The sequence below is a fragment of the Vipera ursinii genome (genome assembly GCF_947247035.1).
Source record: "Vipera ursinii genome assembly, chromosome: 1".
NCBI lineage: Eukaryota > Metazoa > Chordata > Lepidosauria > Squamata > Viperidae > Vipera > Vipera ursinii.
Window position 1 is genome coordinate 223,411,429 of NC_139512.1, and position 24,411 is coordinate 223,435,839.

The 24,411-nt window shown below is 39.8% G+C and overlaps 1 protein-coding gene across 1 annotated transcript in view; it reads left to right on the plus strand.

The window, feature by feature from the left end:
* The window catches only part of SH3YL1 (SH3 and SYLF domain containing 1), a 98,556-nt gene extending 78,994 nt beyond the window's left edge, over window positions 1-19,562 (plus strand). Inside the window, exon 10 of the mRNA XM_083348175.1 lies at window positions 19,446-19,562. Within this exon, the coding sequence (XP_083204301.1) occupies window positions 19,446-19,483 (38 nt within the window). The 3' untranslated portion in view covers window positions 19,484-19,562. The remainder of the gene's footprint in view (window positions 1-19,445) is intronic.
* The last annotated feature ends 4,849 nt before the right edge of the window (window positions 19,563-24,411 follow it).

Consider the following 24,411-nt stretch of genomic DNA (forward strand, 5'->3'; position numbering starts at 1 on the left):
AATCTTTGGCAGGTGCCCCATATGATCTGTTTGAGAGGCAACATAGTGTAGTACTTAATCTAGGACTAGATTGGATTGAGCTAGATTCAAGTCCACATTAGACCATAAACGCTAATTAGGTGACTTTAGGCCAGTCTGCACAACTTACCTCACTGGATGTTGCTCTGAGGTTAAAATTGAAATTGGGAGTGCAACTAGGCAAACAGGTCTATAAAGAGCCACCAAAGATGAAAATTAAGACACTAGATGAAGCCACTCCATTGCTGAGGGAGAGCAAGATATCAAGCTTACGATGGAACAACACAGTAACTTTGACTCTGCAGGTCAAACCATCTCATTAAAGTGGTTGTCCACAAGCTACACACATCGCCTACTTGGCTTACCCGGAAATCCTAGAATAAAAGTAATTATACAACTAATATGTAGATGGGGGAATGTGATTCCAAATGGTCATTGTGAGTTGAGGTTAACAGTAGAATTATTTTATGAAGCAAGGATGAAATAATACATTAGTTTTCCACAAGCTAGCAATGACCAAACATGTTAGTCTCACTGTCTACCAGTTAGTCCATTCTTTAGTACTTCCATATTGAATTCTTGTGGTTCAAGTGTTGTTGATATGGGGTCACTGTAAATAGGCCTTCTAGACCCAGTGAAGCTCTTTGGTATAGGGCAGGGACAATGAGGAATTCTGGGAGTTGAAGTCCACAAATCTTAAAATTGATAAGTTTGGAGACCCCTGGTATAGGGGAAGGGAATTCTCCAGCAACAAATGGTCAGAGTAGAATGATTAACCTAAATCAGCTTTTGCCAACTTAGCATTCTCCCAGATGGTTTGAATAACAATACCCATAACCTCCAGACAGTATCATTATTGGGGAAAGCTTAAGACATTGGCATTTTGTCAGACACAAAAGACCAGCACCACACTTGAAGTTCCGATTAAACAGATTTACTACTTGTGCCTCTGTGCAGGAATCTACTCAACTAATGGTTAGCACTATTTTGGAGCTAGATAAGGGTCAACAGAATTCAAGAGGAGTTGGACTTAGTTTGTGGCTATGTAGAGCTCTAGGTTGGTTCCTCTTTTGACTCTGCCCCCAGGTTCTGCCACTCCTTCTCCTACAATTTTCTCCAAACAGCATTCCTTGTAGTCCAATGTAAGACTCGCTTTCCATATGCTATGCAATTTCCTACTAGATCAGTGATGTGAATAAATGCATGCATGGTCACCTTAGGACAATTGTTTATTTTAAAAAGGACAAAGCAATAAGAGGGTAGGGGAACTTTCTTATTGTTCATCTCCTCCATTTTTTGAGAGAGTACCATTTTCCTCCTAAGATTAAAAAAAATTCTGAATATGCAGTGCAAATAGAACCATCCTAGTTGAGTTCATATCAATGGTCCTCACTTGCTGATTATTTCTGGGTGTCCTAATGCACCATTTTTACCCCAAGTCTCTGCAAATCTGGGTCCTCTCTCACTTTGGTTTCATTTCACTCAAGGAATTTCAGGCTATAGTTTAAACTATGAGAAGAAAAAAACCTATCAACACTTTACCATGTGTGTTCAGAGAAAAACTTCCAAAGAGGAAAAAGACAAACTGTACTTGTGGTCTGGCATCTCATAATTTAAAAGTCATTAGGTGTGGGGGTCTTCTAGAGAAAGAAGGGTGTACCAAGCACTGGAAAGAAATGATGTATTCTAATGCTGTCCTGTTGTATTTAACAAAATGGTGGTTGTTTCTTCTGGTTAACTGAAGAAAGAACAAGAACATTCCCAGGACTAGCTGCTTTGGAGGGAATCCTGCTTTGCTTAAAAGAGACACATTATATTTTCCATTTCAGTCCAGAAAACTGGCATTTACCAAATCTCAACCAATAAATTTCATCTCAAAAGTAAAAGTATATGCCAGAATTTAATGCATAACAACAGTAGTGACACTGTGTTTTTCAAAGAAAATCAGGGAGAAATTAGACCAAATAAAAGCAGAGAAAGGAGATCTTTGGCTCTCTCCTGGGGCATTTCTCTGCTCCTAATTGCTCTCAAGAAATGTCCATTTTCCCCCCCTCAGAAAACCTCTTGCCCTTAACTAGAATAGTTCTCAGTATTTTATAACTTCCTTAGCATTGCAAAATGGTTTTCAGTAACCATCAGGGAAATCAAATCAAGGGCAGACTTTTCACATAGATATATCAGAACACTTATGATGTTAATATATACAATGGAAACATTCTATCTAATGCCTAATTAAAACAAAAACTACAGACATCATTATGTAATTCTGTTGAATAGTGACAAAGATTGCACAAAAATGTCACAGCAGTTTGGAACTGCATCATATGATCGATAATCAACTATCAACTACCTATTGTTTACAATTGAGCTTGTCAAATGTCCTGATTTTGTGAGGAGAGCTCGGAAAATCATCATGAGCCAGGAAAAGATATCCTGTATTGCTTAATTATACTGAAAGTACAGGTAGTCCCTGACTTATGACCACAATTGAGCCCAACATTTCTGTTGCTAAGTGACACAGCTGTTAAGTGAGTTTTGCCCCATTTTACGACCTTTCTCACTACAGTTGTTAACTGAATCACTGCAGTTGTTAAATTAGTAATACGGTTGTTAAGTGAATCTGGCTTCTCCATTGACTTTGCCCGTCAGAAGGAATCAAAGGGGGATCACATGACCCTGGCACACTGCAATGGTCATGAATCTAAACCAGTGGCCAAGCATTTGAATTTTGATCACATGACCATGGGGATGGTGCAATGGCCAGAAGTGTGAAAACTGGTCTTAAGTCATTTTTTTCAGTGCTGTTGCAACTTAGAATAGTTACTAAATGAATGATTGTAAGGTGAGGAACATCTGCATAACTCTTGCCAACAATCAGCCTCACTAAAGGCATTGTGGCTCAGATCTAAAATTGTGTTAGACAATTAGATTCTTTGGAAAGATGTTTTTGGATAATACCACCCTATGTCACAAGTCTGTTTGCAGAAAGCCTGCTGTTACATAAACTTCAGCAATATGATGAACTTAAAAAAGGTAAAGGTTCCCCCGCACATGCAAGCTAGTCGTTTCCGACTCTAGGGGCCGGTGCTCATCTCTGTTTCAAAGCCGAAGAGCCAGCGCTTGTCCGAGGACGTCTCCGTGGTCATGTGGCCGGCATGACTAGACGCCAAAGACGCACGGAACGCTGTTACCTTCCCACCGTAGTGGTCCCTATTTTTCTACTTGCATTTTTACGTGCTTTTGAACTGCTAGGTGGGCAGAAGCTGGGACGAGTAACAGGCGCTCACTCTGTTACGCGGCACTCGGGATTCGACCCGCCAAACTGCCGACCTTCTGATCGACAAGCTCAGCGTCCTAACCCACTGAGCCACCGCGTCCCTTAAAAAAGGACAAGACAGAAGCATGTAGACACAATGGCAATCCCTTCGGGGATACAAGACACAAAGGCTGCCAGAACAGGCAGCTCTTGTCAGGGAACACACAGAGCTGACCAAGGCTTCTCCACCCCTAATGTGATGGCTTTGAAGCTTGCTTTTACAAGAAGACAGACTAACCTCCCAGAGACAAACTATCCCTTTCCAGTTCTTAGCTGATTTTGCAATTGCACTGGGGATTCCTTTCAAAGAAAGGTGGGGGGAGGGGGGAGGGGAAACAGCCCAAGCGTGTGTTTTTTTTTAAAATCTGGACCTGAAAAGAGTTCAAAATTCCACTTTAAAAAAAAAAGCACCTCCAGAGGCTTTTCTCCCACATGCAGTCTGGGGTGCTTGCCAATTAAGAGAAAAACCTAAGAGAAAAATACCGAACCATAGACACACAAAGAAGCTTTGCTTTGCATTCATTTTCTTTTGGTTGTAAAATGGTTGTGTCCATTTATCAGATTATGACAGTTCTAAAACAAGTCTTCATAATGAAATTCTCTCTCTCTCTCTCTCTCTCTCTCTCTCTCTCTCTCTCTCTCTCTCTCTCTCTCTCTCTTCCTGCCTTTATAAATAACTGGACAGTCACTTGTCTGAGATGGTATAGATTCTCCTGCTTAGCAGGAGGCTGGACTAGAGGACATCCAAGGTCCCTTCCAGCTTCTATTCTATTCTATATTCCTCCTATATTTCCAACAACAACAACAACCATGTGAGGTGGGTTGGGCTGAGACAGAGTGATAGGTCCAATGTCACCCTGCTGGCTTTCATGTCTAAAGGTTTAATTTTAATTTAATTTAAAGTACTATTTTAAAGTACCCTCACTAAACATATTCTATTTATAGCTTTAATGGAGCTGGGCAGCTAGACAAATGTAATTAAATAAATCAAGAAAAGAAAAATATTTGTACACACTTTCCCAGAATATACACAACACATGCTGTTTTCATTATTGTACATATGTATATGAGAGGGAGGCATGCGGTGGGTCAGTGGGTTAGTACGCTGAGCATGTCGATCAGAAGGTCAGCAGTTTGGCGGGTCGAATCCCGAGTGCCGCGTAACAGAGTGAGCACCTGTTACTTGTCCCAGCTTCTGCCAACCTAGCAGTTCGAAAGCACATAAAAAATGCAAGTAGAAAAATAGGGACCACTACTGTGGGAAGGTAACAGCGTTCCATGCGCCTTTGGCATCTAGTCATGCTGGCCACATGAACACGGAAACGTCCTCGGACAAGCGCTGGCTTTTCGGCTTTGCAATGAAAATGAGCATGGGCCACTAGAGTTGGAAACGACTAGCACGCACGTGCAGGGGAACCTTTACCTTTACCTATATGAGAGGGAGGAAAAAAGATATATAAATTGGAAAGAAATTATACAAAATTCAGGTCCTTGTGAAAAAGAAAAGATAAATGTGTTCAGACATTTTGGCCCACCATTAACAAAAACTATTAGGACCCAACACTACTCTGGTAGATGGAATTGAAAGATATTTGACTTTGGAAGCTATTCCTCTAAATCCGAGCCATTCATTCACATTGTTTACATATTACATGAACTCTGAGATATTGCTAAATATGGTTTGTTCCTTAAATCTCAATTGGCTTCAGACTATATGTTAAACTAAAATGGCTTAAAATGGTGCATGAATTCATACTCTCCAAAGCCTCAGAATAATAGCTCCAGGTAGTCTTTGATTTACAACGATAGAGCCCAGCAGTTCCATTGCTAAGCAAGACAGTTATTGAGCTATGTCCCATTTTATGGCTTCGTTTGCCATAGTTGTTAAGTGAATCACTGCAGTTGTTAAAGGAATAATGCAGTTGTTAAGTGAATCTGGCTTCTCCCATTGACTTTGCTTGTCGGAAACCAACTGGGAAGGTTACAAATGGTGATCATGATCCTGGAACAATGCAACTGTCATAAATACATGCCAGTTGCCAAGTGCCCAAATGTCGATTATGTGACCATATGGATGCTGCAATGATCATAATGTGAAAAACGATCATGTCACTTTTTTCAGTATTGCTGTAACTTCGAAGTAAATGAATGATTGTAGGACAAGGACTGTTTGTATTAGCAACTATGAGAGGAAAGTCCTCTGAATGTGAGATGGGGCCTACTGAAGTTTTGGTTGTTTTCCCCTTCTGCACACGTGTTTTCAGTTTGACTTGGCAAGTAGTCTTTGCAAATGGCAAATCTTTCCTGCCTCCACCATTTCCTTAATGCTGGCCTTTAGCTCAGGAATCTGCAAACTTGGCAACTTTAAGACTTGTGGACTTCAGCTCCCAGAATTCCTCAGCCAGCAATTCTGGGAATGGAAGTCTACAAGTCTTGAAGTTGCCAAGTGTGGAGATCCCTTTAGCTCACTGAAGTAATAGCTGGGATGACAGAGACAGGCCAAGGTGGCTGTTTTCAATGAGGTAGCAAACCCCATACAACTGTGCAACCCTGCTTCTCATTGCAAAGCTCCCATGAACTAGTTGACGGTTCAATTTTTCAGTATTACTAAAAATACAGTATTATAGGATTTTCAGGCCTTACTGAAAGTGTCCTAAGTGGTCAGGAGAAGAGGGACAGGAAGTAAGGAATTGGTTTGTCCCTGGGCTTTTACATTTTTACTTGTGATAATTTCACATTCCTTTAGTTATTTATCCATTTCACCTGTAGTCTTACTGATTCTATTTAAATAAAACAAACAAGTTCTGATATGAAACACAGAATTTCCAGTGATTATACAAACACACGTTCTCAATGCATCTTCATTCAAAGATCATTCTGATGCTAATCACATAATTTATTATATTAATGTATTTTATTATATTTCATGTAATGTAGGTGGCTATACAAATATGACAGACAGACAGACAGACAGATAGATGATAGATAGATAGATAGATAGATAGATAGATAGATAGACAGACAGACAGACAGACAGACAGACAGACAGACAGACAGATAGATAGATAGATAGATAGATAGATAGATGATATCACAATGTTTCTCTCTTGGCTCAAAGTAAGCTCTGTGCTGCAGGCTTGCAGAATAGTCTGAAATTTTTTTCACAGTTTGGCAGGTTCATGTTGTATTTTCTGTCACTGGAAAGCAAAAACAAAGAGCAAAATTAAAAAGAATACTCAGCAATGCACATTTTATTTGCCACCAAAGCAGTACAGATAGTCCTCCACTTACAACAGTTCATTTAGTGACCATTCAAAGTTACAACATCACTGGAAAAAAATGACTTATGACTGTTTTTCACACTTTTGAAAACTGACTGTTGAAGCATCCCCATGATCACATGATCAAAATTCGGACACTTGGCAACGGACTCATATTTATGACGCTTGCAGTGTCCTGGTGTCATTTAACCACCTTTTGCGACCTTCTGACAACCAAAGTTAATGGGGAAACCAGACTCACTTAACAACGATGTCACAAACTTAACATTCACAGTGATCCACTTAACAACCATGGTGAGAAAGGTTGTAAAATGGGGCAAAATTTGCTTAACAAATGTTTCACTTAGCAACAGAAATTTTTGGGCTCAGTTGTGGTCTTAAGTCGAGGACTACCTGTACATTTAAAGAGCTGCCAGCTTGCTATAGCAATCATTTTTTTTAGATTGGTAGTCATGCAGTAATTAATACTTGTTGAGGATTTTAAACTGAGCATTGATTCAAAGTTTGTTAAAATGTATAATAACAGTGTATTTATAGTTTATTAACATAATTTTGAGGTGAGAATTGGCTATTTTTAAAAGTTTGCTCTTTGGCCCTGGAAGCGTCTTAGATGTGACACACTTCAACAGCAAAATTTGGATGAGCTGCCCCATTTGAACTGTCTCTGGAACTAGCAAGGTTTCTGAGATTTTTCTAGCTAAAACAACTGATATGAACAATGTAGGCCAAATATGCATTCCAAAACCATGCTGCCTGTCATCAATATTCATCAGCAGCTCTTATATCAATTTTTATTGAAGATAAAGGAAAAAAACAGCCTGAGAAAGCCTGCCATAAATTAGAAGCGCAATACCTGAAGAGAGAAATTTAAATATATGTGTCCATAGCAGTGAAATTTTGTAATATGCATTTGTTGATGGGGCAGTTATTTTTCACAGTGGTAGTAAATACTTTAAAAACATTTTTTATTGTCTCTTTCAAAATCCCATACAACATACATAACAACAAAGAACACAGGAGACCCAAAACATTTTTGAAAACCAGTTCATTGCCTTATTAATTGCAGTATATTATTCCATCAGTAAAACTGGATGGTTTTTCATTTATTAACCTTGGGAGCAGGTTTTGACTGTTTCATTAGAGAAGAAAATGTCAGGATTTTGGAGACAAGAAGAGCAGTATTCTGAGACTAAGGGACAAAGGATTAAAATGAATGTGGTATAATGAAATAGACTTGGTTGCTTGGTTACTCTCACACCATATTTTAAAGCTTCATGATTAATTTCCTCTCAGTCTTAAAATATAAACTCTGCATCTCTGCCCCATTTCCCACTATTCTCTTGGCTTTGGTTATTTGAAAATTTGCTTCTGATCTCATCCCTGCTAATTAATATTTTTCTTCCTCCCTCATATTGGTCAATGTAATATACAATTTTAGGGGGTAATTCTAGAAATTGAATCCCAATACCTTGACATGCTATTGGAGTGGAGCGGGTTGAATCAGAAGATTTTGATCAGTTGTATTTTTTTTTAAAAAAGGTGGGTGGTGTCAGTTAATCCATATGTTATCCGAAATGGTAGGATCCACAGCAAAGATAAAATTCATGTTTTCCTTATGAAACAACTTAATGAGAATTTATATTTTGCAACATATAAATCCAAGTTAGAAAGGCTAGTTCTTGAAGCCACATGAGATAAACCACTGACAGAAAGTTTATTATATCTTCACAGATACAAAGATAACAATCTCTCCAATCATTGTGCATGCCTCAGTATACCTTTATTAGGAGATGTAATTTTTCAATGAACCTGTCCCTAGAATTATCTGCTTATTTGGAGCATCTTATGGGACCAAGCAAATGACAGCTTGAAGGGCATTTTCATGAGTTACTGCTGAATTCATAATGTGGGATGCCCACTAGATACCACTTGAGTAAATCTGGTCCTCAGTAACGCTTGCTGCGTGCTGTGCAATTCACTGCTGCAATTTATTAACAGTGACTCATTAATTGTGCCCAGTGCTAGTGTTTGTGTGGATTAAAACTGAATGAAGTGAGCATAATTTGAACCTGCTACTGTACTTGTCTGATGTTGTCTTTCCTCTAGTATCCGAGTATGGTGAAAAGCTAAGGAGTTCATCTTGGAAATATTTGACTTTAGGAGGGAATTCAGTATCCAAAGGTCTTTTTCTGGCACTGAGTCATCTAGCTGTGTGATTTGTGTTTCTCTCCTTAACAAGTCTTACCTTTTGAAAAGACATTGAATGGTAGAGGTGGAAGAATATCCAAGTTCATGATTTTTCAAAAGACAAAATTGTGTTGACAAAGTCTTCAGCAAAGCTGTTAGGTAGGAAAATTTAGGGTACTACGTCCTTGGCATCTTATGTTATAAGGACCTCTTTTAAGGCTTGGAAAAGCAATTGTAGGACAATGCTTTCTAGTTGCATTTAAATTTTCATTTTGTAAACACTAAGTTTCCTCCAAAATGGGCCACCTGATATAACGGAATGTGAGTGGCTTTGGAAGGGTGAGAGGGAGGAATGATGGTTCCTAGGGAATGATCAGATAAAAGGGGGAGGAGCTTGTAACTGAAGAATAGGCAGCAAAAGAAACTTAGAAAGGATCTGCCTAACCTTTTGTTGTTAGTTGCGAAGTCGTGTCCGACCCATCGCGACCCTATGGACAATGTTCCTCCATGCTTTCCTGTCCTCTACCATCTTCTGGAGTCCATTTAAGCTCACGCCTACCGCTTCAGTGACTCCATCCAGCCACCTCATTCTCTGTCGTCCCCTTCTTCTATTGCCCTCAATCTTTCCCAGCATTAGGCTCTTCTCCAGTGAGTCCTTCCTCCTCATTAGGTGGCCAAAGTATTTGAGTTTTTGCTTCAGGATCTGGCCTTCTAAAGAGCAGTCAGGGTTGATCTCCTCTAGGACTGACCGGTTTGATCGCCTTGCAGTCCAAGGGACTCGCAGGAGTCTTCTCCAGCACCATAGTTCAAAGGCCTCAATTCTTTGGCGCTCAGCCTTTCTTATGGTCCAACTTTCACTGCCATACATTGCAACTGGGAAGACCATAGCCTTGACTATACGCACTTTTGTTGACAGGGTGATGTCTCTGCTTTTTAGTGTGCTGTCTAGATTTGCCATGGCTTTCCTCCCGAGGAACAAGCGTCTTTTAATTTCTTGACTACAGTCCCCATCTGCAGTGATCTTGGAGCCCAGGAAAATAAAATCTGTCACTACCTCCATTTCTTCCCCATCTATTTCCCAGGAATTGAGAGGGCCGGATGCTAACCCAACTTTTGCACTCTCCTTCTTCACTCGCAACAAGAGACTCTTCAGTTCCTCTTCACTTTCTGCCATTAGAGTGGTATCATCTGCATATCTTAGGTTGTTGATATTTCTTCCAGCAATCTTAATTCCAACTTTTGACTCCTCTAGCCCTGCCTTTCTCATGATGTGCTCTGCATATAAGTTAAATAGGCAAGGCGACAGTATACAGCCTTGCCGGACACCTTTCCCAATTTGGAACCAATCAGTGGTTCCGTGTCCAGTTCTCACTGTTGCTTCTTGGCCCACATATAGGTTTCTCAAGAGACAAATAAGATGTTCTGGTACTCCCATCTCTTTAAGAACTGCCTAACCTATCAGAGAGTAAAAAGAGATGGCAGGAGATTTGTACTTTCAGACTGGCAAGATACTATTAAAGTAGTCTTATAATAAAGTATAATTAGCTCACTTGGTCGTGTTTCCTGTTTGGTCTACTTGGGAGACTGACATGATGGTATATGAGAAATGAAAACAAGTTGCAAGTCACTGCACCTATTTGGCTTTTTTGCAGAAGCAAAAAATCAGCATGTCCTCACTAAGCTCTTCACTTGTGGAGACATTTTATTTGTTGGGGTAATGAACCTGTTAAGAGGCACTACATGTTTCCCCATCCAAATTTACTTATTTAGCAAATTTATATAGATAGATTGCTAAATTATGGACACTGGGATGATTGTGATGCTATGGATATTCCATATAAAAGGTCGTAGACATTTATTTTATTTTATTTTTATTTATTTTTAATTCCATTTATATCCCGCCCTTCTCCGAAGACTCAGGGCGGCTTACAAGCTTAGCATAGTAGCCTTCATTCTATGTATATGCCTGCTTATTAGGGCTTTCACACACACCCCAAGCGGCATTATTACAAAGTCAGCTTATTGCCTCCAACAATCTGGGTCCTCATTTTACCTACCTCGGTAGGTAGGTTTAAAATGTGACTCTTCTTTTTCCCCCCATCAATCCCATCAACTAAAGTAAGAACACCAGAGAGCCAATGATCTAAGCAACAAACAAAGCCTATTGTTATTCTCTACCATTTGAGATTCCATCTGCTATCCCAGGGGTCTTCAAACTTGTCCCTTTTATGACTTGTGGACTTCAACTCCCAGAATTCCTCAGCCAGGCACACTGGCTGAGGAATTCTGGGAGTTGAAGTTCACAAGTCCTAGAAGGGCCAAGTTTGAAGACCCCTGTGCTATCCTATACAGTACTTTTAGCCATTAAACTATGCTTCAAAGTGTAGTAACATATTCTTACCTTGATTCTTTTTTTTAAGAGAGTGAGCAAGCTAGCAAGACTTGAACAGACATTGTTGGTCTTTGAAGAGCCATCAGATTTCTGATTTTGTAGCAGACTGACAAGGGCTGACTTTTAGGAATTGATTACTGGTTTTTGTTTCATGTCTCTTGACCTGCCAAAACATTCTTCCCTGATTACCACTTCCTTTGTCTAACTTTTCCAAACCTCTTGGCAACTGTATCTAAGCACCAAATCTATCTCACAGTGAGTTACTTCATTCTTTGCTTTTTCGGAAAAGAAAGGGATCCATGGAAGTTTATGTATAGATTGATCAGCATTTAAGGTACTACAAATCAGACTTTCTGTTTCTCCCCTAATCTCTCTTCTCTTTTTTAGTCAGTGCATCCTAGAATCAGTGACAGATGTGGTCTTTATCATCACACCCAAATCTCTGCCAAGGTTTACTGACTCATTTGATATAAATAAATAGTAGCTTCTCCTTTCACTCTTTTCCAGTTCATAAATAACTTTCATCTGCAAATGTTTATTTTAAAAACTGAACTTGTTTTTGTATATTATTGTATCTTCCTCAACACCTGAAGCATAAAAGATGAAGTGAAAAAGAAGAAGATAATAATAATAATAATAATAATAATAATAATAATAATAATAATAATAATAATAATAATAATAATAATAATAAGTTGGAAGGGACCTTGGAGGTCATCTAGTCCAACCCGCTGCTAAGGCAGGAAACCCTATAACATTTCAGACAAATGGCTGTCCAGTCTCTTCTTAAAAACTTCCAGTGTTGGAGCATTCACCACTTCTGGAGGCAGGTTGTTCCACTGGTTAGTTGTTCTAACAGTCAGGAAGTTTCTCCTTAGTTCTAGGTTGCTTCTCTCCTTGACTAGTTTCCATCCGTTGCTTCTTGTCCTGCTTTCAGGTGCTTTGGAGAATAGCTTGGCTCCCTCTTCTTTGTGGCGGCCCCTGAGATATTGTAACACTGCTATCATGTCACCCCTCACCCTTCTCTTCATTAAACTACACATACCCAATTCCAGCAACCGTTCCCTATATGTTTTAGCCTCCAGTCCCCCAATCATCTTTGTTGCTCTTCTCTGTACTCTTTCTAGAGTCTCGACATCTTTTTTACATCGTGGTGACCAAAACTGGATACAGTATTCCAGGTGTGGCCTTACCAAGGCATTGTAAAGTGGTATTAGTACTTCACGTGATCTTGATTCTATTCCTCTGTTAATGCAGCCTAGCACTGTGTTGGCTTTTTTGGCAGCTGCAGCACACTGCTGGCTCATATTTAAGTGATTGTCCACTAGGACTCTGAGATCCCTCTCACAGTTACTATTATCGAGCAAGGTACCACCTATACTATACCTGTGCATTTGATTTTTCCTGCCTAAATGCAGAACCTTACTTTTTCACAATTGAATTTCATTTTGTTAGATAGTGCCCAGTGTTCAAGTCTGTCCAGATCCTCCTGTATCTTAAGCCTATCTTCTGGAGTATTGGCTATTCCTGCCAGCTTGGTGTCATCTGCAAATTTGATGAGTTCCCCATCTATCCCCTCATCCAAATCGTTGATGAAGATGTTGAAGAGCACTGGGCCCTGAACAGAGCCCTGGGGCACCCCACTACACACTTCCTTCCATGTAGATGCAGTTCCATTGAGGACCACACGCTGAGTACGGCCTGTCAGCCAGCTACGAATCTATCTGGTGGTGATGCTATCTATCTTATCAAGTAGTAGGTTGTGATCTACTTTATCAAATACCTTACTGAAATCCAAGTAAATTAAATCTACAGCATTCCTCTGGTCCATTAGTTTTGTCACTTGGTCAAAGAATGCAATAAGGTTTGTCTGGCACGATCTGTTTTTGACAAACCCATGTTGGCTTTTAGTTATAACTTTGTTCGCATCAAGGTGTTCGCTGGTTTGTTGTTTGATTATCTTTTCCAGAATCTTCCCAGGTATTGAGGTCAGGCTGATAGGTCTGTAGTTTCCTGGATCTGTTTTTTTTCCCTTTTTTGAAGATGGGAACTACATCAGCTCTCTTCCAGTCCTCTGGTAGTTCCCCAGTGCTCCAGGATCTTTGAAAAATACAGTTCAGTGGTTCTGAGATCACGTCTGCCAGTTCCTTGAGATCCTTGGGGTGTAATCCATCTGGTCCTGGTGATTTGAACTTGTCTAGGCTGGACAGGTGCTCACTTACCATTTTCTTGCCTATCTTAACTTGCATTTCTATTCTGTTTTTTATGGCACTGGTTTTGGTAGGTTGGACTGTTTTTTCCCTTTGTGTAAAGACAGATGCAAAAAATGAGTTAAATAGTTCTGTTTTCTCCCTGTTGCTTGTCACCTTCTTGCCACTTTCCCCCACTAATTGATCAATCATTTCCTTAACTTTTTTCTTGTTTCTTATATGTTGAAAGAAGCTTTTTTTTGTTATTTTTGACTTTGGTCGCAAGCCTTAGTTCATTTTGAGCCTTAGCTTCCCTCACTACATCTTTGCAGGGATGGGCTGTTTGCTGATATTCTGCCTTAGTTATGTGCCCCTCTTTCCACTTCCTATACTTGTCCCTTTTGTCTTTCAGTTTATGAGAGAGTTCTTTATGCAGCCATGCTGGTTTCCTTTGAAAGCTGTTATTTTTCTTCTTTGTTGGTATTGTGCTAGACTGGGCCTTTATTATCTCACTTTTCAAAATTTCCCAAGCTTCTTGAGTTGTTTTCCCCTTTAGGATTCTCATCCATGAAATTCTTCCCAAGGTCTCTCTAAGTTTATTGAAATTAGCTCTTTTAAAGTCCAAGACTCTAGTTTGGCTGTATTCTATTGCTTGTGCTTCCATAATGTTGAATTCCAATATTGCATGATCACTTCCCCCCAAGGTTCCTGTGGCTTTGACACTTTCTATCATTTCATCTCTGTTAGTGAGAATTAAATCCAATATGGCTAATCCCCTAGTTCCCTTCTCTACTTTTTGGGAGAGAAAGTTGTCTGCTAGGTTTGTCAGGAATCTGCTAGATCTTCCACTTGGTGCAGAATTTGTCTCCCAGTTGATATCAGGGTAATTAAAGTCCCCCATTAGTATTGTGATGCGCTTCCTACATACCTTAGTTAACTGACTAGCAAAAAGTTCATCTATTTCCTCTGTTTGGTTGGGCGGCCTATAGTATACACCTATGGCAATGTCATTTTTCCCCCTTTTATATTGACCCAAATACATTCAAGTTTACAGTTTTCATCATTGTTGTGCTCTATTTCTGTAGAGATAAAATTATTTCTTATATATAGAGCAACTCCACCTCCTCTTTTGTTTAGTCTATTTCTTTTAAATAATTTAAATCCCTCTAGCTGTGTGTTCCAATTTGTGGGTTTCGTCCCACTATGTTTCTGTAATGGCAACAATATCATATCCACCCTCATTTACCTGAATTTCTAGTTCACCCTGCTTACTGTTCATACTCTGCGCATTGGTGTACAGACATTTGAGTCCTTTATGACTGACCCTGTGTTTACTTGCTACATAACTTGTGTGGTGCCTAAGTTCCCCTATCTTCTTAGATTGCCGGGGACAGTGATGTTCTGTATCAATTAACTCACTGTCCTCGTTGTTTAGTTTAAATATTCCTTCACAAAAACTGTGAATTTATTGCTAAGTAACTCAGTCCCTTTCTTGGATGGATGCAGACCATCTCTTTTGTACATTTTTTCATTGGACCAGCTACAGACATCGTGACTAATATAACTAAAGCCTTCTCCTTTACACCACTCCTTTAGCCACATATTAAATTCTGCTATACACTGGCCTTTTCCATTTTGCTCCTTATACACTGGTAAGACCTCTGAAAAAGTGATCCTACAGCCTATTCTGCTAAGTTCCTGCCCCAAGCTCTGGAAATCATTCTGCACAGAGAGTACATTATTTTGGGACAGATCGTTAGTGCCAAGATGTACAATGGCATCCACATCACAGTCTTTGCTGGCATTGTTGACTATTTTGAAAATACGCTTCTTGTCCCTACTGGCAGTAGCACCTGGAAGATACCTGACCTCTTTTGAAACCTCTGTATCCTTTCCTAAATTAACATCCCTTATAATTGAGTCACCAACCAGAAGGTGGCTTCTCTTTTTGGGTACCTTTCTTTTCTTGCATGACCTGAGGCATAAACTGGAGTGGGAGTTAACCTGAGGAGTATTTCAAGTCTCTAAACTTATTTGAGTCTACACCACCCTCCATTTTCACCACTAAATTAATGTCCTTGTGGCAAGCTCATGAATTGATTCTGTTGCTTGATGTGAGAGCAAAGAGTGAACAGGCAGTACAGCTTGTACACTGATGCTTTTATGAGTCATGGGATAGAATAATGTAGTGCAGTCTCTCTATTATCTCAGCCTACACATAGTTATTTTTCAACCCAGTCCAGATGGAATCTTTGGCCTGTTTGCCAGTTTCAATATCAATTGACAGTGGTTGGACTTGCTTACCTCCCATTAAGTGACTCTGTCTGCCTTCTCCAATATGATACCTTTCAGATCTGGTGGACTGCATCTTCTAGAATGTGAAGCCAGTGAGGTCTGAGGACTGGTAGGACTTCTGCAATTTTCAGTCCAACCCATCTGGAAGTCACAGCTTGGGGAAGAACACTGTAAAGTGTGTGTGTGTGTGTGTGTGTGTGTGTGTGTGTGTGTGTGTGTGTGTGTTCATGCTTAAGGGAGATCAATTTATTTAATAAAATTGGAAAGTCTAGACCTCAGCCTTTCTGGATAAACTCCTCAGAGTGTATGGAAATTTCTTTGTTTGTTTGGTAGCTTCTAATCAGTCTTGACTCCTGGTGACTGCATGGACTAGTCTCTGAAATTTCATTCGTGATATGTCCTTGCCTGCTTTCTAGGGCTGAGGGAGTGGCTCAAGATCACCCAGCTGGCTTTGAGACAAGAACTCACAATCACCCTGTTTTTACCTGATACCTTAACCCCTACACCAAACCAGATCTTAGTTTTATGTGATCTATAATGCACAGCAAAAAGATAGACATATTGGTATCCTCTCTTTTACTTCTATTTTTAAATATATTACACAATCTTTATTTAGATTTGTCTATCTTATATAGGTCTATGCTTGCATGTCTGTATATACATACAAGAGAGAGAGAGAGAGAGAGAGAGAGAGAGAGAGAGAGAGAGAGAGAGAGAGAGAGAGAGGATTTCAAGAGATAAAGATCTTTGCTAAGCCTCATAAAGAAACAGAAAAAGAATCAAGTAATCCAAAGGAAAGATAATAGGGCAAAATATCAGGACTGCCAGAAATAATGCAGCGGGAAGAATGGTCAACAAACTGGTTTGAGAGATTGAACATCTCTCAAGTTTATTCTTCACTGTAGTAGGTAAACATCAGTGGATATGAGGACAGAGAGGAAATTTGTTGATAAATTTCACTCTTGACAAACTGATCTACGTGAGTGTGAGCATGTGTGTATGTCATAATATCCCTCCTTTTGATTGATAGGCACTGAAATTCCAATGATTATTTCATTAGCTGCTCCCTTATTTCCAGTGACTTTATTCCCAGACAAATATTTATTAGATTGCAGCTTAGGCAACTATCTTCCTTAGAAAGAAAGCTTATTAAGAGCAGCGCAAAATAAACTTTGTAGGGATCCCAAAGCCCTACTGACTACAGTGTAATCAAGTTCCCAGGCAAATAGATGCATTGGGTTGTACTGCAACAAATTGCCTTGAAATGATGGTTCCATTGTGGGTTTCCTATAGCGTACAGCAGAGCAGTTGCTCGTCACCTGAGAACAAAGCTACTCTAAAATCTGATTTCACTTGCATCCTCTAGTAGGGTGGTTTCCTACATTTGGCAACTTTAAGACGGATGAACTTCAACACCCAAAATTCCACAGCCAGCCATGTTTAATTCTGAAAGTTGAAGTTCACATATCTTAAAGTTGCTAAGTTTGAGAAACATTGCTCTAGTACAAGAACTTTTCTTAGACCCATCAGGCTAGATTTGCTTCACTCCTGAGTAGACAGGAAAGGGACAGGGTTGAAGACAGCCCTTGCTTTCCTAGGTCATCAGTCTTCCATCCCTCCAGGAACAAAGCATAAATCACCCAGAGAATGGTAATCCTGCCATCACTGGTACCAAGATAACAAACAAGTAAACACAAGAAGCCTATTCCCACCATTGCAATGTTACTTTCCCCATAGTCTTACATTTGTTGGCCTTAGACCCATGTTCATAAATACCAAACTGATAGATAACAGGAATAGAGAGTCTATCCGCCAGATTCCTGTGAGGCAACTCATCTGATGCCCAACTAGATCCCTGCCCTATGTTAAGAAGAGCTATTGGAAATTAGGAGAGTGATTGGTGATTGTTTTTTTTTTCTCCTAGCAATATTGCAGTGGTCAAGGAAACAAAGTTTTGACAATCTGTTATGTATTGGGCTCATTAGTAATACCATGAGTGTTGCTGGAGCAGCTAACGGCTCTCCAGCAACCCAACTACAAGTCTCTAGTGCTGCAATTGGCTATCTCTAGGCGGCAATGGTTGCTTCAAACCTATTGGCTGCCGCCTAGGGGCTAGACTATATATTGAGGCTAGTTACAGCCTTTTGTTCAGATTCTGCACAAAATAAACCATTACTTTTCCTGTACTCATTTACCTCGTCTTCATTCCTGCGCCGAAGAACCCGCTACACAACACAATCCACCAACTGCTTTCCTTAACTTGTGTTGCTTTAAAATCTTAAGGGCAGCACCATTATTAGTGGATCAGCCATGAGGGTAGTTGTATAGGAACACAGAAATGACCTTGGGGAAGCTGCACAAAGGAGCCCTGCCTGGGGAGACAAGACAACATCCTTAAAGTTGTCTGGCCTTGACTGTCTTTAGTATAAGAGGAAGGGAAGGGAAAACACGACCTTCTGTTAACTCCTAAATTCATTACCATAATTGGAACCAGGAACTCCATCATTAAGCAATGTGGCCATAAAGCAAAAAAATAAATAAATCACATGACTGCATTCTTGTCCTTTCCTAAACCAAAAGAAAAATCAGAACAGATTTTTTTCTTAAAGCTACAGCGGCATAAAATGCAACAGAATAAAGGCAAAGAAAAATAGTTTTTATATATGCTATAACATTCCAGGCAAAATGTCTCATCATAATAGAGCAGACATGTCAAACACAAGGCCCGGGGGCCAGATCTGGCCCGTGAAGTGGTTTCATGTGGCCTGCGAAGCCATCCTGGAAACAGTGAGGGAATGGCCCCCACTGCCTTGGCCCTGGCCCAGAGACCCTCCTCCTGCCAGAGACCCTCAGATCTGTCCCACTCCTGCCCAGGCCCCCATAGGCACCCTTGATGTGAACAATGTAGAGCTGGCCATGCCCAACCAGTAGGCCATACGCACTCTAGCCACGCCTACCCAGTAGGCCACGCCCACCCAGGCCATACCCACCCGGCCCCTTGAGGGCAACCGCAATGCTGATGTGGCCCTCAATGAAATTGAGTTTGACACCCCTGTAATAGAGAAAACAATAGCAACTCATTTGTGTTCATGTTTTACTGAATCCATATCTCACTGTTGAGGGGCAGCTGCTGGGCTTTTGCTCACTCCTTGAGGTTCTTCATCAGCGATTATTGAACATCATTTTAACTAGAACATGATTCAAAACAGAAAATGCCCTCTAGCGAGGATTCTCTTTTACAAAATGGAAAACAAGATGTCCACAGATGTTCCAGAAAACATTTGCTCCTAAATCGGAGATGCCATTATCTCTAGGCTGGGTAATGGCTCTCAGTCAATGCCTCTCAGTGCCAAAACTTCCCTTCCCTGATGATGGATGAATGGAGTAGTCCAAGTTAAGCCACCCAGGAAATATTGTATACCATCAGTGTGATTTTGGTAAAATGATCAAAATGTAGTCTGGTTTATGGAACAAGGCAAAAGAACCATGTTTATTTTTGAAGAGTGGTGGAATGTATCCCTTTCAGTAAAAACATGTATTTCTGTTACTGTCTTTTTAAAAAGTGGTAAAAGTAATTTTAGAAATTAGTGTGAATGCATGTAACAAAATAATGAGATGTAGTAAATCAGTGAACCGAGTAGTACAAAATTAATAAATCTATAAAATAGGATACAATTTATTATACTTAATCCTCTTCCCCAACATGCATGGAATGTGAACTTGGGTAGGGCAGCAAGAAATATTTTTATTTCTTCATCTTTTCACAGTGCCTTTCTTAAGAAATGTGGATTACTCATTCACTTGATTCTCATGAAGAATCATGAACTGGTTTTTCACTAGAATGTCAATCATCTTCAATTATGATTCAGAAAAGTCAATGTATTATGGACTGTATTTTGGTAATAAACTTTCTTGCAATAATATAATCTTGCCCAGGTCTATTATCTATTGCTACTATGCTCTGAATATAGTCATAAACAGAGGCTTCACTTTCTCAGGGTCTTGCGGAAGAACAGGGTAGAACAACGGCTAATGACCCTCTTCTACCGGTCTACTATAGAGAGCGTCCTCTCGTATGGTATTGTGGTTTGGTATGCTGGTGTGACAGCCGCGGACAGGAAAGTATTACCGAGGGTAGTGAGTGGAGCACAAGACATTGTGGGCTGTTCCCTGACATCACTGGATGACATCACCAGGGCTCGTTGCCTTGGAAGAGTGAGGAAAATTCTCAGGGATGACTCACACCCTGGACGGTATCTCTTTACTCTCCTACCATCGGGTAGGAGGTATAGAAGTATAGCCAGCCGCACCAACAGGCTGAAAAACAGCTTCTATCCGTGGGCTGTTAGGCTTTCGAATGAGAAATAACTTTTGTGAACTTTTGTGAATTTTATGCAGAATTGACTTGGGAGGCCGGTGTGTGGTATAGTTGGTTCATATGGTGTAGTAAGATGGAGGATTTGTTGTCACTGTGTGTTGGGGGGTGGGAGCACAAAGGGAGGCTCAGCTAATCTCAATGTACACATAGTTGTACTTTGACAATAAAAGGTTCATTTTTTTCCATTTTTCATTTGTACTTTCTGAGGCCTCCTGGTACTTATGATCAAACACTGTTTACTATATAGAGTGTAACATGCTTTTTATACAAAAATGTCAAAAGTCAGAATAACTGTCTTTCTTTCATTTCAAAACTCTCCTCTAAAGAGATCAGGGTGGCAATTAATAGTACATTTGGCATTCCAGTTTAAGATGTTTCCCCACTGGGACATTTAGTACTGTTGCTAAACTTTACTAAAAATCTTCTGATGTGTATGTGCTATTTTTTAGGAGAAAGTAGTGATTTCAATATTCTTCACTCTTATTGATTCAATGTGTACCTTTCAAATTATGATATTTAATGAGCAGTTGAAGAGAATAGATAGGTATCATTTTTAAAAATAGAAAATGAAATACATTCCTAGTCTCTCAAATTATGAAGAAACTAAGCAATGACGAAACAAAGCCTAGATCTTTCTATTGATTCATGTAATTATTTTATATTTGTTAAAGTGAATGTTCTTTCATTTGATGGGTCAAATGTCCATCCATCACAGATCATAACTGACCTCTGTAAATTTCAATCTGTTTCATGAAGAACTTTCAAACTGGGAGGAGTTCTGGATTAAAGAGGAGCACATCAAACACCACTAAAACACTCTCACTCCCTCTCTTGTATTCCAAATTTTTGATCCCATCTCAAGCAGACATTTTGTGCAGGAAGGTATTCTGTGCAATTTAGAAGGGACTTCTATCCTGCAAACATGGCCAACTGCTAATTTGGCAGTTTAAGAAGCAGTTCCTCTTTTTCATTAAACTTTCATGAGTGTTGCTGTTCATCCTTCCTATGACCATATGGTAGACGTAGCTGAAGAAAAATTTTGAGCATGTTAACTCTTGGTCTATGGGCAGATGAACATGGTCAGATACAATGTGCCCAGAGCACTGATTTTGCAGCACTATGCACATATCACATGCTTACCATAGGTCGCAGACTGTGAGTCTAAATGTGCAGGATATAAGAGCTTCTCTTGTAGCTTCCATGGGCCTGATAAAAATGTAATCAAATAACCATTTCCCAGAGGACTTTTAAAAATGATGCCATCAACTGTCCCTCTTGACAATGTAGATGGAAAGTATCACTAGAAAGCTATGCAAAATGCATTGAGATTCCTTTTGTGGCTATTGTTCCTTTTCATTAGAAAACAGCTAGTTAATTTTACAGAATACAGAACAAGAGAGTTAGAAAGGTCTTCTAGTCCAAACCCCTGCTCAAGCAAGAGACCCTATACCATTTCAGACAAGTGTCTGTCCAGTCTTTTCTTAATAGCCTCCAGTGATGGAACACCCACAACTTCTGAAGATAAGCCAGTCCACTGGTTTATTGTTCTCACTGTTAGGAGATTGATATCTATCCCCAGTGCCTTTCTTCTAAAAAAAAAAGGTGGTGGGCGCAGGAGTTGGGGGGGCAGGGGGGGCAGTGCTGCTGTGGTCACAGGTGCGAGGGGTGTTGGTGGCGGGCTGCCCCCCCAGGGCCGGAGCGGCACGGCTGGTGCTGTAGGAGCAGCGGGGCCCGCTCTATATAGCGGGGGTGGGCGGGGTGGGCGGCGGAGGCAGTGCAGGCCGGGCGATGCAGGGCGGCCACTTAGGCACACAGGGTGAGGCAATGGTGGCACAGGTCCAGCACCAGGTAGGCCGCCAGCCTGGCTGACACGGGTGAGCACAAGGAAGGAGTGCACATAGACTCCGCAGAACCCACCTCCCACTCCTTGTCCTCTCTTACTTACCTAGTTGAGATGATGTAGTTGGGCAGCAGGGAGGGATGCAAAGTTCCTGCCAACTCGCCTTCGCTGCAAAAAACTTGCCGGTGCAACGTTTACCGGCCAGGTCTTTTGGCATGCTCAGCAGCAATTCCTATTGGCTTTCAAAAGCCAATAGAGGGAGTAGCATAGCTTGTGCAAAAGCTTTTTTGTGTGTGTGCAAAAAAAGGGTGCCAGAACGCCATTCTGAGCATTCTATGAGAAAAAAAGCCCTGCTTTTATATTTTAATCTTATGATTTTAAAAATATTGTAAGTTGCCCCAAACCTCGCCATGTGGATTGCATAGAAATATTATATAATCAGTAAATAAAGGTAGTACATATATTAAATATACATTAAATGATAATATGCTTCCCTACAAAGTCAATTCTTGCTCAATGACAGACCAAGGAGTTAACTCGGAAAGGCAAGAAGAAAATCTAGAAGAGGTCTGTGCAACTTGTAGAAGGGAAAGGCCCACACTGATAAATTAAAAATCTTTGTGGTCTGCAAAGGAATGCTGGTGGGCTAATCAATGATTTGGTGACTAGAGGAGCATCTACAGTGTTGGAGTTCATGGTCATAGTAAGCCATAGAGGCACTAGGCAACATGACTTTCAGGGCAGTGGTGGTGATTTTATTACTTTTTTTTTTTTTTAAAAAAGTCTGCTCTGTCCAAGGGTACTTGGTAGGCTGCATGTACAGGCCTGGTCTAGAATTTATTTTGGAGCATTCAACTATCTAGAGTAGGCATGTCAAACTCATTTTGTTTGAGGCAACTTTTTATAAAAGAATTGCCATTAATTGGGTTTAATAAAATAATTTAAATCAATTTTTCACTTGATTTCAAATTAAATGAATTATATTGGTTGACAATGAGATTTTTTTTAGTACAATTGCCAAATGCAATAAACTGGTTTTAGGTATATGTGTGCACTAATTATTTCAACACCAATACATTTTAACAACATATTCTATTTGTAAATGAATGCAAATGCAAATTATAGAATTTTTTGTGCAAAAATAAAACAAAAGAGATTTAAGAGCTGTTATCATTAGTTATCCTTGGATAAAAAATAATTCCATCATCCAAAACTTTGTTATACTGTATTTAACAAACAGATGCTTTGGGATTAAAAAAAGACTGACTACATTTGATTGTGTATCACCATGGCATTAAAACAAAATTCTAACAGTGTATGTAAAATAAAGGTTCCCTAAACGTCTGCTGGCTATATCTATACATTTTCCTTGATAGCACTCTATTGCCTTCTTTTTACCCTTTTTTTCAACTTCCCAGCTTAAAAAAGGCAAGGCACCAGGAGCTCAAAGTTACAGAGACTGTTTAAGCAGGTTGCTAAGCAACCTGTTCACACTTGGCCCTTCTTACCCTCCCACTTTTAAATTAGCCTGTACGGATCTCATTTCCTTCGATTTGAGCCATCTGAAGGCCTGTTGCTGCGATGCATTCTGTTGCCCTGCATTCTGCTGCTCTGCAACCTGGCTGCCTGAGGAGAATTTGGCTTTCTGGAACAGTTTTCTTCAGCTTTTTTTTTTTTTTGTGGAAAAAAAAGTGCTGGAACGCCATTCTGAGTGTTCAATGGGGAAAAAAGCCCTGGATATATCACATATAATTGAAGATTGTAATTAGTTCCGTGTGCACGTTCAGCAAGTGTGATGTATTTGTGCTGGCATTTCTAGGCCTCTTTCCAACCACATCCAGAAAAATTTGTAACAAACATTGGAATTCTTAAGGCCATGTTTGGTATTTCCCAGCAATCTGTTACTGGAAGGAAAAAGCAATCCCTGCTGTGTTACTGATCCCAGAGAAGCATTTGCATGTATGCAGGTATCCTTAGGGTGCCATAGTTATGGATGAGAAATATTGGTTGCAAAGTTGGCATTTCTGGATGTAATACAGATATTTTGGACTTATTTTTGTTTCTTTGTATGTTTGATATTTTTAAATGACCACTGCTTTTCCAGAATGTGAAAAGTGAAAGATTGTGACTAAACAAAATTTTAATGTACAGATAAAACCACCAGAAATTATTTTAGCCTTTTTAATAAATGTTGTTATTGACGTTAAGCTCACCATGGAAAACATCATATATTGTTATGTATATACTAGGTTAATTATTTAAAGACTGAAGTGCAACATAACTAGATTCTAAATAATCTATTTTTCAAAACACACAACAGTCCAAACAGTAAAAGTGAAGTCCAAATTAAGAATATTTCATTCTTAAGAATTGTTTAATTTAAAGTGGTTTAGTTGTAATAGATGGTTAGATTCAAAATAGTTTTCAAGAGTATGTACAAAAGATGCTATTTTTTTCTAGCATCAGCTAAATTAGACATATTACATTGAGAAAAATGTTCCTCATTTCTTTCCTG